Source organism: Schistocerca cancellata, chromosome 1 (genome assembly GCF_023864275.1).
Source record: "Schistocerca cancellata isolate TAMUIC-IGC-003103 chromosome 1, iqSchCanc2.1, whole genome shotgun sequence".
NCBI lineage: Eukaryota > Metazoa > Arthropoda > Insecta > Orthoptera > Acrididae > Schistocerca > Schistocerca cancellata.
In genome coordinates this window covers 152,924,569-152,940,023 of record NC_064626.1, presented here as the reverse complement: position 1 = coordinate 152,940,023, position 15,455 = coordinate 152,924,569, and the positions used below count along the sequence as shown (strand labels likewise).

General features: G+C 41.8%; 1 protein-coding gene across 1 annotated transcript in view; it reads left to right on the top strand.

Moving 5' to 3' along the window:
- LOC126167316 (lysosomal alpha-mannosidase-like) overlaps positions 1–15,455 on the top strand; it is a 208,275-nt gene that overhangs the window by 150,725 nt on the left and 42,095 nt on the right. Inside the window, exon 13 of the mRNA XM_049920467.1 lies at positions 13,359–13,476. Within this exon, the coding sequence (XP_049776424.1) occupies positions 13,359–13,476 (118 nt within the window). The remainder of the gene's footprint in view (positions 1–13,358; positions 13,477–15,455) is intronic.

Genomic DNA, 15,455 nt, shown 5'->3' with positions numbered 1-15,455 from the left:
TCAGCCTGCACTCACTGGAAGGCAGTGCTAAAAGGTATCTAAAACTCACATGCAGCAAATTGCCCATGACTTAGTAATTGACATAAATCCATCAGGTGAGTAAGCTGTAATCCTCAGAGACTCATTGCAGGAAAAATAATAAATATGGCTGGTTAAAGTAAGCTGTATTTTCAGTTGATACAAATAAATTCGAAGTTCTGGCCTAACCTAAAATATTCACCTTTGAAAGCTAGGAAAAGCTAGTGACACTTGACTAGAATACATCTTTAGGATTCTGGAATCATCACAATTAAAATCAGGGGGAAAAATCATATTCAGAACTTCTACAGAAGCCCAACTACAGTTGTAAAAGTCAAAGGGTGTGAAAGGAGTCTGTAGCTTGAAGTAGTTGATAAGGGAATGAGACAGGATTGTAGCTATCTCCCATGTTAATCAATCTGCACATTGAACAAGCCATGAAGGAAACTTGAGAAGAAATTTGGAAAGAGAATAAAAGTTCATGGTGAAGATATCAAAATTTGAAGGTTTGTTGAGGACATAGTGAGCCAAGGGTAGTAGAGGACTTTGCAAATGAGCTGAAAGGAATGGATATTGTGTAGAAAATAAGTTGTAAGGTGACCATTAATAAAATTAAAACAGTGGTAATGGAGAGTAAGGCAGATGATACCAAAAGAGAGACTTGCATGTGTCTGTATTAGCAATTTATCTGTCCAAGTAGCACTATACAATGATAGAGGTTCTGTCAACTTAATACAAGGAAAACAAAAGTCATGTAGATAGTGTGAATACACATTTCGTACAGTTTCTGATGAATTAGAAAACCAAAGTACTTAAGATCCAAGAGGTACAGAGAGATCTGGAAGAAATTGGAATACAGGAACCAGAGATATACAACGTGGTGAACTTTAAATAGAAAACTAGGCTTTCACAGGTTTCAAAAACAGGACTAGGCCCAGAACAAAATCATCGTGGGAAGAAGAGTGAAGGAAGTTGCAAAGTATGAGAGTGGAAGAATATTGGAAGAGGAGAAACATCAGAAGAAACGAAGCTGACATGAATTTATATGGTCCTCAGATGGCCAAAATGAGATGAAGATGAATAAGAAGAAGCTACTGTATTTATCTGAGTACGAGATGACACTGATTATAAGACAACCCCCCCCCCCCCCTTTCTCACCCCTCCCCCCCAAGAGACCTCTTGTGAAAAACTTATTTTCAACGTGTTCTGACTAATCAAAATTACAAACTGTTGTATTGATGTAAAGTATCTGACTAAAAAGATAACATTATACCTATTCTAAATTTATGCCATTTATTGATTGTCTACATTTTGGTAATATAAGGAGAAACAAAATTAATGAAAATAAATGCTTTACAATAATTTCCTTTTCCACATCTTTCACTTGCTAACGCCTGTCGTGTGTGGTATCACTATTTTTAATCATCATACTCACTGCACAGCTGTGAAATTTGAATTTTCAGTGTTTTTTCTGCATATGTTGTGATTTCTGAGGTTGTGATTACATGGGACCTGAGAACACATCTGTTTTTATCCAAATACATATCAGGTTTCACTTTTATTCTGATGTGAAAATGTTACAATGTCTCTTGCTTATACACACATCACCTGCCAGCCGCTCTCATTGGCTGCATAGAACCAGCAGTTGACATACCCCCTTTTGTTCCTGTCATACATCACGCTGAAAGTCGAGAACATTGCAGTGTGAAATACATGTATGCCATTGGTCCCCATCTAGACTTTTACCATCAACTGCAGAAATGAATACTCTTGTTGAGTATTTGTCCAATTTTAAGTTCAGTTCAATTTTGAGTACAAATGGATTCAGGCAAACTGTAGTTTAAACATGGTACATGTTCTTGAAAAGCCAGGTATGTGGTACACATTCCTATAGTTGGCAAAATGATGTAATTTGTGGTCTGCTCACTAATTGACTCCCTGCTTTCGTAGTTCTCACTTCGCACCCAAGCTGGTATCACAGTTCCCCCTCCAACTCTTCTGTAGTGCTAAGCTTGAGCAGCTGTGAAACACTGACTACAATATATTCTAGGGTGCAAGTCATATATAACAGCAGCAACTAATACGTAAATAAAAGATCGCCATTATGATTCAGTCCAATTAGCATACTTGTGCTCATCCTGCCATCTACTGATGTCTGTTCATACTATCGCTGACCACAGGTCTTACCACCGTAATTTATTCTCGTGACAACAGTTGCAATCAGTTTATTTCATTTTTTAGATGCTTCATTCTTGATAAATTTTTCTCCTTGTTTCATCTGAATCGTGTTCTAAAATTGATTAAAAGCTGGCAATGTTTTTACCCAGTATTCTGATACATGAACAGTGACTGAATTTCTCATTAGTAAATCATTACAGTCTCCTATAATCAGATAAAATATTGATCTGGTTTCAGAAACAAGCATTGTTTTTTTGAAGGACATTTTTGCAGTTGAATGCTACCCTCAGTAAAAGTAGCGTAACGTAAGTGTAGTCTTCTGCATCTATTGTCACTGTCAATAAAATTCTTCTGGGCTGTTGATCACATTGTCAGTATATAAAATTGTCAGACATTTCGGCCACAAGCACAAGTGTCCTTCCTCAGGGCTGTGCTGAGTTGACTGCTGAATGAGAGAGACTTTTGATCTTATATAATAGCAGAGAAAACTATTTATGTAATTTGATAGGGTACTTGAGGATTGGAGGAGGAGTGTTAGGTGTTCTTTATTGGTCTTTTTATTATTCCTTGTCATTGGTGGATAAAAAAGGGTTTGATTGGTGCTTATATTATTGCTTGCCATTGGTAAAAACGTGAATTAAAAAAGGGAGGTGGTGCCATTTACTTGTTGCCAGGTGTGGGCTTCGGCGTGCCTGCACTCTATGTACATGTGACCACTGCGGTCTCCCATGCGCCTGTGTTAGATACTCAGCTAGCAGCCATGACACCAGAAGCCTATACCCATCTTCTCTATTCATGTTGGCGGGTCACTTGGCTATTTCTATCACTCTCTAACCTTCCTCCTCAATGTAAGTAGCTGTTTCACCAGAACATGGGCTTCATGGAATATTATTCCTTTGTCGTACTCATCCTGGTATTCCGTGAAGCCCGCATACTGGCGGAACAGCCATCTACTTTGAGGAGAAAGATTAGAGGGGTGATAGAAATAGTCAAGCAACCCACCTACATGAATAGAGAGGACACGTATAGGCTGCCAGCAGTGACAACATTGTGGGAGGACAGAATGTGCAAAGCAACTCACTCAGGCATGTGGCAGACCACGGTGGTTGTATGTAGATAGAGCACAGGCATGCGCAACCCACATCTGGCAACCAGCAAACAGCGCTATGTCACAGCTGCCACCTGTTTCTAATTCATCTGTTTCCACCAATGATAAGATGTAATGTAAACACCAATCAAGCAGATCTTTATCCACCAATGACAAGGAACAATATAAAGACCAATAAAGAATGCCTAATCCTCTGTCCTCCTATCTTCAAGTACCCAGTCAAATTGCATAAACAGCTTCCTCTGCTGCTATATTAGATCTAAAGTCTCTCTCATTCAGTTGTCAGCTCAGCACAAAGAACTGAGGAAGGCCACTTGCAATAGTGACCGAAACGTTGGACAATTTTATATATTGACAATATGGTCAACAGCCCAGAAGAATTTTATTGGCAGCAAACAGCATAATGTTTGTGTATGGTGTCCATACATGTATGAGAACTTTATTGAAAACCTGTTCAAATACAACAAGAGTTGGTAAGATGATAAAATTTGCCGCGAGGGATTAGCCGAGCGGTCTAAGGCGCTGCAGCCATGGACTGTGCGGCTGGTTCCGGCGGAGGTTCGAGTCCTCCCTCGGGCATGGGTGTGTGTGTTTGTCCTTAGGATAATTTAGGTTAAGTAGTGTGTAAGCTTAGGGACTGATGACCTTAACAGTTAAGTCCCATAAGATTTCACACACATTTGAACATTTTTTTTGATAAAATTTGGTGCTATTTCCTGCTGTGTTTCGCAAAACTGTCAAATTTTAAGCAGACTAATAGACTTTTATACTGGCTGGTTTGTAGTTTCTTGTGTATCCCATGCACAACCACCATGTGAGCCAGATGTCACATAATTGTTCAAACAATGATGATACTGTATTGAGCACTTCATCGTACCCCTCTGTGGGTCCGGGGGTTTGAATAGGCCTGAGGTATTCCTGCCTGTCATACGAGGCAAGTAAAAGGAGTTTCAGTTGTTTCAGCCTTTATGTGATGGTCTGCTGTATGGTTTGACCTCCATTCTTCAAAATTTTCCCAAAGAGCAAGCCAATTGGGGAAGGGTGCCTTACAAGGTGCATTGTGTTTATTGTGCATTGAGATCTATAGCCCACTTTCTCATCGTCGCATTGCAGTCCTGCCCATTCTCCATCTCTTGGGCATGGACACCTTCCTGGGTGCATTTTCCAACATGCACTATGAAGTGTTGATGTCTGCGCTGACGATGACCATGGACTTCTTTGCACTTGATATCCAGCATGGTAGCCAGTCCATTGTGGTGGGGCTGCCATTCACCCTGTTGGTTATAGCCCCCAGACCACACAGGGATCACTCTGCTGATGCCTGCACCATTAACTCCCCATGTATGCCAAGGGATAGATGCCTATCCCCCTGGGGCTTTGGGACTCCCAGCAATGGCCATCCTGCCAGGTGGCCTTTGCTGCGGCTGGGTGGCACCCTGGGGAGGGCCCTTGGTCAGAGTGAGTGGCATCTGGGTGGATGACACGCGTTGAAGCTAGTCCATTATTTCTTGCAGGTGGTGAAACACCAGCAGTCCCTAAGCAATCACGAGCTCAATTCAACGCACTAAAGTACGACCCCAAATCGTTCCCTCCCTGGCCACACTATAGGAGGAACGTCAGGCTAAGGATGGCAGCAGATCTTATTTGCCCCAGTACCTTGTATGTTCGAGAGCTGATGGTGAATCTTTCATGATGATGAAGCCTCAGTTTTTTGTTGAGCATTTAGAGGACAAGTTTGGGGAGGTGGAGGGCTTGTCCAGAATGAGATCTGAGTCAGTCTTGATCAAAACAGCATCCTCTGCCCAGTCACGGGAGTTACTCACTTGTGACAAGGTGGGGGATGTTTCTGTAAACATCACGCCCCATAAGAGCTTAAATATGGTCCAGGGTATCATATTTCACAGAGACCTTCTTTTGCAGTCTGCCGATGAGGTGCACATCAATTTAGAGTGGCAAGGTGTATATTTCATCCGGCGTGTCCACCGGGGTCTGAAGGATAATCAGGTTGCCACCAGTGCCTTCATCTTGGCCTTTGAGGGTGATACATTGCCCGAGTAAGTCAAGGTGATGGTCTACTGGTGTGATGTAAAGCCCTATATCGCTCCCCTGATGCGGTCATCTAAGTGCTGGAAGTTCGGCCATATGTCTTCCCACTGTACTTCCAGCGTCACATGCCAAGATTGCGGCTGCCCATCACATCCCAATACTCCATGTGCCCCTCCTCCCATCTGTGTCAATTGTGGAGAGCACCATTCGCCTTGCTCGCCTGGCTGCAGGATTCTCCAGAAAGAAAGGAGAATCTTGGTGTACAGGACCCTGGACCAACTGACCTACACTGGACCTAAGAAAAAATTTGAACGCCTGCATCCTGTGCATATGACATCGTCCTACGCTGCCGCTACAACAGTTCTGGCACCATCAGCTCTGCCAACCCAGGTCATCTCTCAGAGCCAGAAGACTACACCAGCCCCCTTTATGGTGGGGGGGGGGGGCATTTCCCTCCCTGTTGCCCCTGCACCACTTACCCCTCCCCTCCCCAACCATCGGGAAGGTCCGTCCCCACTTCTAAGCCAGAGAAGCATAAGTCTTCTTCGGCTTCTCTCATTAGGAAGGGGTCCGTTGGGTCACTCCCTTCCCAGGTTTCTTCTAGTGGGAAAGACGACACCTGCGAGTGGCTGAAGAGCCCAAAAGCAGCTGGTCGTAGGGCTTCACACTCATCCTCAGTCCTGGAGACTGAGCTAGTGAAGTCTTCCAATCCAGGGAAACGCAAGGAGCAGCGAGAGAAATCTAAAAAGAAAAAACCCCAAAGACCTAGGAAATTGTGGTGGCACCCACACCACCGCTACCTACAAGCTCTCCGGCTGAGGATGGGGTGGAGATTTTGGCATCCCCTGAGGACCTAGATCTCACCAGACCCTCAGACACAATGGACATAGACTGCTCAGGCAATAAATCAGTGGCAGCAGGTGACTCTGAGGCGTAACTGCCTCATTGAATGTTCCATGCCTTCCCAGTCTCACGATGTCATTCTCCAGTGGAATTGCAGTGGTTTTTTCCATCGCCTGGCTGAGCTACGGCAACCGTTAAACTTTACACCTGCTATCTGCATTGCCCTCCAGGAAACCTGGTTCCCAGCAAAGCGGACCCCTGCCCTCCATGGCTATAAGGGATATTACAGGATCCGTAGCGACTATAATCGAGTGTCAGGTGGAATTTGTGTTTATGTCCTAAACTCGGTCTGTAGTGAACATGTGCCCCTTCAAACCCCTCTCGAAGCTTTGGCTGTCAGAGTAAGGACAATGCAGGAAATAACTGTCTTCAATGTATATTTTCCTCCATATGTTGCAGTACCCCTGAATGTATTAGCTGCACTGATTGATCAGCTCCCTAAACCTTTCCTACTTCTGGTAGATTTTAATGCCCATAACCCCTTGTGGGGTGTTACCATGCTTACTGGCCGAGGCAGAGATGTCAAAACTTTACTGTCTCAGTTCGACCACTGCCTCTCAAATACTGGGGCTGCCACACATTTCAGTGTGGCTCACGGTAGTTACTCGGCCATTGATTTATCAATTTGCAGCCCAGGACTTCTCCCATCTATCCACTGGAGAGCACATGATGACCTGTGTGATAGTGACCACTTCCCCATCTTCCTGGCACTGCCCCAGCATCAGGTAAACAGATGCCTGCCCAGGTGGGCTTTGAAGGAGGCAGACTGGGAAACTCACCGTTGAATCTCCCCCACACGGTAACATCGATGTGATGGTTGAGCAGGTGACTAGCACAATTGTTTCTGTGGCAGAAAACATGATCCCTCGCTCTTTAGGGTGCCCGGGCCATAAGGCAGTCCCTCGGTTGTCGCCGGAAGTCGCTGAAGCAATTAAGGAGCGTTGGCAAGCTCTACAGCAACATAAGTGGAGTGTTGGGAGAGATACATCTCCACCATAGGGTGCCACACGTCACCTTCCCAAGTCTGGGCAAAGCTCAAACGTCGTTTTGGGTACCAGGCTCCAACAGCTGACCCTGGTGTTACCATAAATGGCGAGAAATGTACCGACGCAAATGCGATTGCCGAGCACTTTGCTCAAGCCTCTGCATAGGAGAATTACCCCCCAGCCTTTCGCACACTCAAACGGCGGCTGGAAGGGAACATCCTCTCATTCACTACATGCTGCGGTGAATTCTATAACGCCCCATTTACAGAGTGGGAGCTCCTCAGTGCCCTTGCACATTGCCCTGACACAGCTCCTGGCCTGATCGCATCCACAGCCAGATGATCGAACATCTCTTGTCTGTCTACAAGCCACATTTTCTTGTCATCTTCAACTGGCTCTGGTGTGATGGTGTCTTTCCATCGCAGTGACGGGAGAGCACCATTATTCTGGTGCTCAAACCTGGTAAAACCCGCTTTCTTTGTAAGCTGCTGGAACGTATGGTATGTCAGCAGTTGGGTTGGTTCCTGGAGTCACTTGGCTTGCTGACTCCATGTCAGGGCGGCTTCCACCAGTGTCACTCTACCACTGATAATCTTGTGTCCATCGAGTCTGCCATCCGAACAGCCTTTTCCATATGGCAACACCTGATTACAGTCTTTTTTGACTTACGTAAAGCATACGACACAACTTGGCGACATTGTATTTTTGCTACATTGTATGAGTGGGGTCTCCGGGGACCACTCCTGATTTTTATCCAAAACTTCTTACATGAAGTGAGTAAGTTGTTTGCAATGATCTAATTAGCCAGTCAATCACCACACTGACTCTGAAACAAAAGATGACAAAAGGCAGGCTGAAATGCTTTGTTTGGAATTCTAAAATGTTGTGCTGCAGAAATCGTAATACAGTTCCTCCTCTCATTCATCATACAGATGCCAAAATGCCAGTTATTGTGATAAGTGATGACGGAATAGAAAATTATGTAAAACTTCTGTCGTATCCCAACACAGAATAGAGGGAAGATAGGGTTCGAGGTCAGTCTGCAGTTTCCATGCGGTGAGGAGCAAATGCAGAAAAACTCCCAGTGAAGTCAGGATTGATGAAATGGACTAACTTCAAACACTGTCACAGGGCACCTATGAGAGGTGTGGATTCTAGGACTCAACAGGATGCTTGCAGCCGGAGATTCGTGGAATTCAGGGGTCCAATAAACACTATTTATTAGTGGTCAGACTTATTACTGCACTGAAGGTTAATTCTAAACATTAGACATAGCAAAAGAGGCAGTTGGTTGTACAACAGAAGTCAGTTATCTGAATCCATAGGGGTGAGCAATAACAGAAGTAGGAATGCTAGCAGCATGTTAAGTACAAACTTGAGAGCAGCACTCCATATGAGAAAAATCGGCATGTCAGAGTTTACCGAGGCTGGCCATGAGTGATAGTGTCAGGACCCAAATGATTTGCCTGAGAACTCCCTCTGAATACTAGAACATGGGTTTTTAAAGAATTGTGGCAGAACACTATTTCTCCCTTTCTGTGGTCAACACACCAATCCACCACCACTTAACAAGCTTCGGTCAATCTGACGAGTCACTCTGCACCTCCAGGGCACCTCTTCCAACCTATTTTAGATTCCTCTCCTTCTCCTACTTGGTAGGTAGGAATGCTTCTGGAATTTATATTAACAAACTCCAAGTTTGGTAGCAACAGCATTCAACTGAAAGATAAACATCTGTGGCACTCCTGTTATGGCCAGCAGCAACAGTGTTTTATGTCACTTGGCTGTCCCCTCATTCCTTTTGTGAGTGGGGACTGCTGTAGTAGCACTCTACCTAGTGTAACCCACTGACATTGCAGTTCTCAGGACCAAGCCTCAAGCTTGCTTCCTCTGCTATAATGTGTCTTTTCATGGTCATCTTCTACAGTGATGCCTTACAACAGTGTCTAGGTGGTGGATGGAGTTACCAGTTAATTGACTGAAAGGAAACTTCTCCTCTGGGTCAGCTGCCCAGAGCATCTACAATTTGCAGGGCTCAAGTGTTACTATTTAGCTCGAGGAACCTAAGTGCTACCACTTTTGCCTTCTCCCTGCATTGTATCTCTGTTTTTCTATCTTGAAGTGCCCTTGATGGCTCCTGGTTCCCAACAGCCTTAAGTGTAGCAATGTACAAAATTATTATGTCGTCAATATAAGACACTGCTCAATGGTGGAAGAACAAGTGTACCAAATGAAATACATGTGATGTATCATAAACATTATGTGAAAGAACTTGCTCCCATTGTAGCTTTAATTTATTGTAGATCATTGGAGCAATGAAATATACCTAGGGATTGGGAAAAGTGAAGGCCATTACCATTTCCAAGAAGGGTTACCAGACATGCACGTAATTAAAGGCTTATGTCACTAGGGGTAAGATAGATACTGCCTACAGGAAAATTAAAGAGACCTTCGGAGAGAAGAGAACCACTCCCATAAATATCAAGAGCTCAGATGGAAACACAATTCTAAGCAAAGAAGGGAAAGCAGAAAGGTGGAAGGAGCATATAGAGGGTCTATACAAGGGTGATGTTCTTGAGGACAATATTATGGAAATGGAAGAGGATGTATATGAAGATGAAGTGGGAGATATGATACTGCGTGAAGAGTCTGACAGAGCACTGAAAGACCTAATTCGAAACAAGGCCCTGGGAGTAGACAACATTCCATTAGAACTACTGACAGCCTTGGGAGAGCCAGGCCTAACCAAACTCTACCATCTAGTGAGCAAGATGTATGAGACAGGCGAAATACCCTCAGACTTCAAGAAGAATATAATAATTCCAATCCCAAATAAAGCAGGTGTTGACAGATGTGAAAATTACAGAACTATCTGTTTAATAAGTCATGGCTGCAAAATACTAATATGAATTCTTTACAGACGTGTGGAAAAACTGGTAGAAGCCGACCTTCGGGAAGATCAGTTTGGATTCCGTAAAAATACTGGAACACGTGAGGCAATACTGACCCTAGACTTATCTTAGAAGGTAGATTAAGGAAAGGCAAACCTATGTTTCTAGCATTTGTAGACTTAGAGAAAGCTTTTGACAATGTTGACTGGAATACATTATTTTGAATTCTGAAGGTGGAAGGGGTAAAATACAGGGAGCAAAAGGCTATTTACAATTTATACAGAAACCAGAAGGCAGTTATAAGAGTTGAGGGACATGAAAGGGAAGCAGTGATTGGGAAGGGAATGAGTCAGGGCTGTAGCCTATCCCTGATGTTATTCCATCTGTATATTGAGCAAGCAGTGAAGGAAACAAAAGAAAAATTTGGAGTAGGTATTAAAATTCATGGAGAAGAAATAAAAACGTTGAGGTTCGCCAATGACATTGTAATTCTGTCAGAGACAGCAAAGGACTTGGAAGAGCAGTTGAACAGAATGGACAGTGTCTTGAGAGGAGGATATAAGATGAACATCAACAAAAGCAAAACGAGGATAATGGAATGTAGTTGAATTAAGTCGGGTGATGCTGAGGGAATTAGATTAGGGAATGAGATACTTAAAGTAGTAAAGGAGTTTTGCTATTTGGGGAGTAAAATAACTGATGATGGTCGAAGTAGAGAGGATATAAAATGTAGACTGGCAATGGCAAGGAAAGCATTTCTGAAGAAGAGAAATTTGTTAACAACGAGTATAGATTTAAGTGTCAGGAAGTCGTTTCTGAAAGTATTTGTATGGAGTGTAGCCATGTATGGAAGTGAAAAATGGACGATAAATAGTTTGTACAAGAAGAGAATAGAAGCTTTCAAAATGTGGTGCTACAGAAGAATGCTGAAGATTAGATGGGTAGATCACATAACCAATGAGGAGGTATTGAATAGAACTGGAGAGAAGAGAAATCTGTGGCACAACTTGACTTGAAAAGGGATTGGTTGGTAGGGCATATTCTGAGGCATCAAGGGATCACAAATTTAGTATTGGAGGGCAGTGTAGAGGGTAAAAACCGTAGAGGGAGACCAAGAGATGAATACACTAAACAGATAGAGAAGGATGTAGGTTGCAGTAGGTACTGGGAGATGAAGAAGCTTGCACAGGATAGAGTAGCATGGAGAGCTGCATCAAACCTGTCTCTGGACTGAAGACCACAACAACAACATCACTGGTGTTGGTGTACTGCAAACTTACAGAACATTTACTATGTCACACATTATGACGCTTTTAAAGAACAAAAATATCCTCACTAAAAATCAACATGGGGTCCACAAACAGAGATCTTAAGAAACTCGTCTCACAGTATTCTTCCATAGGATCCAGAGTACTGTAAACAAATGTGCCCAGGTTGATTCCGTATTCATTGACTCCTGTAAGAAATTTTATACATTTCTTCTGTTGTTTAGTGAGCCAAATACCTGCTGGCCTAGTACATTACCAGATTTGTGATTTGATTTTGAGACCCATTACAGATAAATCTCTTCATTCATGATGCGACAAAATTGGTAGAAGTAAAGTTAATTTTGGCAATACCCCAAGAGAGTGTTAAAAGGCCATCATTGTTTACATTTTGCAATAATAATCTAGAGGACAGTGTTGGAGACTCCATGAGGTTATTCACTGACGATACTGTAGTCTATAGAACGAATGCAAGTACAGAAGACTGTAGTGAAATGCAAGGGGACCTGCAGGGGATTGTCAATTGGTGCAGTGTCTTTCAGGTTACCTTGAATGTAAATTAATGTAACACATTACACATAAATAGGTGAACATGTCCTCTGCTCATTGAATACACTATTGGTGATGAATTACTGGAAACAGTAACTGCCATAAAATACTAAGGAATATCTACTGAAACTGTCCTGAATCAGAATTACAACTAATTGTAGGAGCATTATGGAGATCCTTAACAAACCCCAGTGGTACATAATACAAGAAAGCCATTATGTGTCAAGGAGATGTTTACTGTTGAAAATTTGAGTATGTGCACTCCAAGATGATCTGGACAACATATTATTTCTTCCCACATATATCTTGTCAAATGTCCATGATGTGGAAGTCAGAGTTTGTACAGAGCCTTACCAACAGTCAGTCTCCCCACTTGCTATTTGCAAATGGAACAGGAAAAGGGGGGAAAGACAGTGGTACTGAAGTGAGCTCCACCACATACTGTTAAGTGGATCACGGAGTATAAATGTAGATTTGCTCAGTACATGTCACACTTTTTCTCTACACGTGGCTTTGTAGTCGCAATCACCTTCATTTTAATTTCCTTGTAGTCTACTACTTGCACTGAAATAGCACATTTTGTGTAGTGCCTCTACAGCATAGTTAATTAGTACTCCATTGTAACCATGTTGCACTGGCTGTTCTGTGTTTTTTAAGTCAAATCAGTTCTGAGTGAATTATGTCTTAACTAGTCACCCCTTTCATTTTTTCCCCATTTGTCAGGAAGTCCTTTATTGTAACACATACCTAAATTGATTGACTTCGTATTTAATATTTTATGAAAATGATAGTCGCTACTCATCATATGGTGGAGATGCTGAGTCACAGATAAGCACAACAAAAAGACTGTCAAACAAAGCCTTCGGCCAAATAGGCCTTCATAACACACACACACACACACACACACACACACACACACATATATATATAAATGCAACTCACTCACACGTGTGACCAGAGTCTCCAGACTTGGCAGCCAAAGACTGTGGCCGTGTGTGTGTGTGTGTGTGTGTGTGTGTGTGTGTGTGTGTGTGTGTGTGTGTGTGTGGAGGTCGGGGGGTAGTCTATTTTGATGGCGGTCTATTTGGCTCAAAGCTTTGTTAGACAGTATTTTTGTTGTGCCTATCTGCGAGTCGACATCTTCACTAAATGGCGAGTAGAAAGTATCCTTTTCATAATGTTGTTATTATTCCATGCTAGATTTTCTGTTGTTTGACTTAATATTCATTTTGTCTTTGCCTGATTCAGAAATACAGTGTTCAAAAAACATTCCTTTCTTTTTTGTTTTATATAAATCTGATTGCGTTTTTGATCTAAAATTAATCATTCAAATTGTGTATGTAAAATTGTAACACTCCAAAAAAGATATAAATGTGCACAGTTCTATTTGTCATTGTTGTATGTGTTCCTTAAGGTCCTCTTGTTGATGAAGTTCATCAAGTCTTCTCAGACTGGATTAGCCAGGTAGTTCGAGTTTACAAAGGAGAGAACCATGCAGAGCTGGAATGGATGGTTGGACCTATACCAATTGAGTAAGTGTAGTATACGTAGAGAACATTTAAAAATTAGCAGTATTAAAATTGAGAAGTTAAAAGTTTTCCACTGAATAGTTGGTGATATGATATATCTTAACACTGCAGCTATATATAAAATTAACTACTAGTAGATAATATTAAACAATGTTTCGTGATATACTTACCAGTAACATGGTATGAAGTAAAGTAACAGATTTACATGCACAGAAGAAATTTTAAACTGTTATTTATTTCTATATTATGTGCATTTTTCTAGCCTGAAGTAAAATACATTACCATTAGGTTACACAGAGAACTGGTGGTTTACTCAAAAGAGTTACAAGATCTTCCCTGAAACCAGGCTGCAGAGGTTTTTAGAATTCAAAACACTCCTGGACTCCTGTGCATGTTGTAGCACCACTTCTGGTGTGCCTGATGGATTAACAACAAGGATTGGTGTGCCAGCCAGCCTGGATGTGGTTTTTAGGCAGTTTCCCACATCCCACTAAGTGATTACTGGGCTGGTACCCAAGTTCCACCTCAGTTACATGCTTCACAAATTTGTAGAAAACTTTCACTCACTTTCACAAATAACACTACCACAGACAGCTGGGGTAAATATATTCCATCCCAGTGATAACAGAACGGCCTCTTGCCAACCCTTAAATTAATCATGCCAAAGTTTTTAATAATGATGCTGAATCTGCTTATGTGGCAGAAAAAATGGGGGGATTTAAGTTTGAGAATTTGAGGTTTGGAGTTGATTTGGGTTCATGTCAGCAACAATGAAAGGAGTCGCTATACACGTAAGCAGTGCTGTTGGAATCATCAATCTGAAGAATCGTTTGAAGCAACTCTCGTCACTAATCTATCCTGAGCATATCTTCTCATATTTGCGTAACTACCGTGTCCTACACCCACTTAAACATGCTTAGTGTGCTCAAATGTTGAGCTTTTCATACAATTTTCATGCTCTGCACCCCCGCCCCCTCCCCAAAATCTCACACATTCCACCTACAATTTCAATTTTTAACCTGCCCCCACTGTCCAAACTCCCCTTCATTAAAAAAAAAAAAAAAAGTATTCATTTATGCCCCAGGCTATGTCTTATCAATATATGGTTTCTTCAGTTGAACTTGGGTCACAGAGTTATTTCCTCCCCTTCAGTTACTCAGTCTATGTATCTAATCTTCAGTGTTCTTCTCTAACACCACATTTCAGAACCTTCTTTTCTCTTATTGTTTGTACTGTTTACCAGCCACAGTAGTTCTACACTCCAGACAAGTACTTTGAGAAAAGACTTCCTAAAATTTAAATTTTCTATTTGATGTTAACATATTTCTGTTTTTCAGGAAGGCTTTTCTTTCTCATTTGTACCCTCTTTACTTCAGCCAACACCAGTTATTTTTCTGCACGAGTGTTATATTTAAAAAATTTAAAAGTAATAAATTATTTCAAAATATTATTGGTGCTAAGGCACTTGCAACACACCAATTTTGAAACTAGAAATGTTAGCAACATAGAAACCTGCTAATGACACTGAAGCCCAAAGCTCTGGAAAAGTGAGAGTTCAACCTAAACTTTTCTAGTTTCAGGGTCTTGTTTCTGTTCTGGGGGGCAGTTAATTATAATCTTCAATTCTCAAACAAATCAAAGTCGTGGTGATGTATTGATTGTGTAAATGAATGTTGCTCACTGAATTTCGTTAGGCTTGAAAATGATATCCCTTGCTATTAAGTACTGTAACAGCTTTCATTTAAATCAAACTGGAAACATCAGTTAATATCAACAGGAACCATTAAATGCAGCACACCATGGACTTTATAATTTTAACTACATGTGCCAGGGTACGTTTTAAGATATTGTTATTGCATTTTTACTCTTCTGTTTTCACTTTATCTGAATATTACAAAACACACTGTATGAGTTTTTATTGTCTTCTTCAGGTGTGCACACCACAGATACGGACAGCACACACTCTTAACAGCTCACATTCT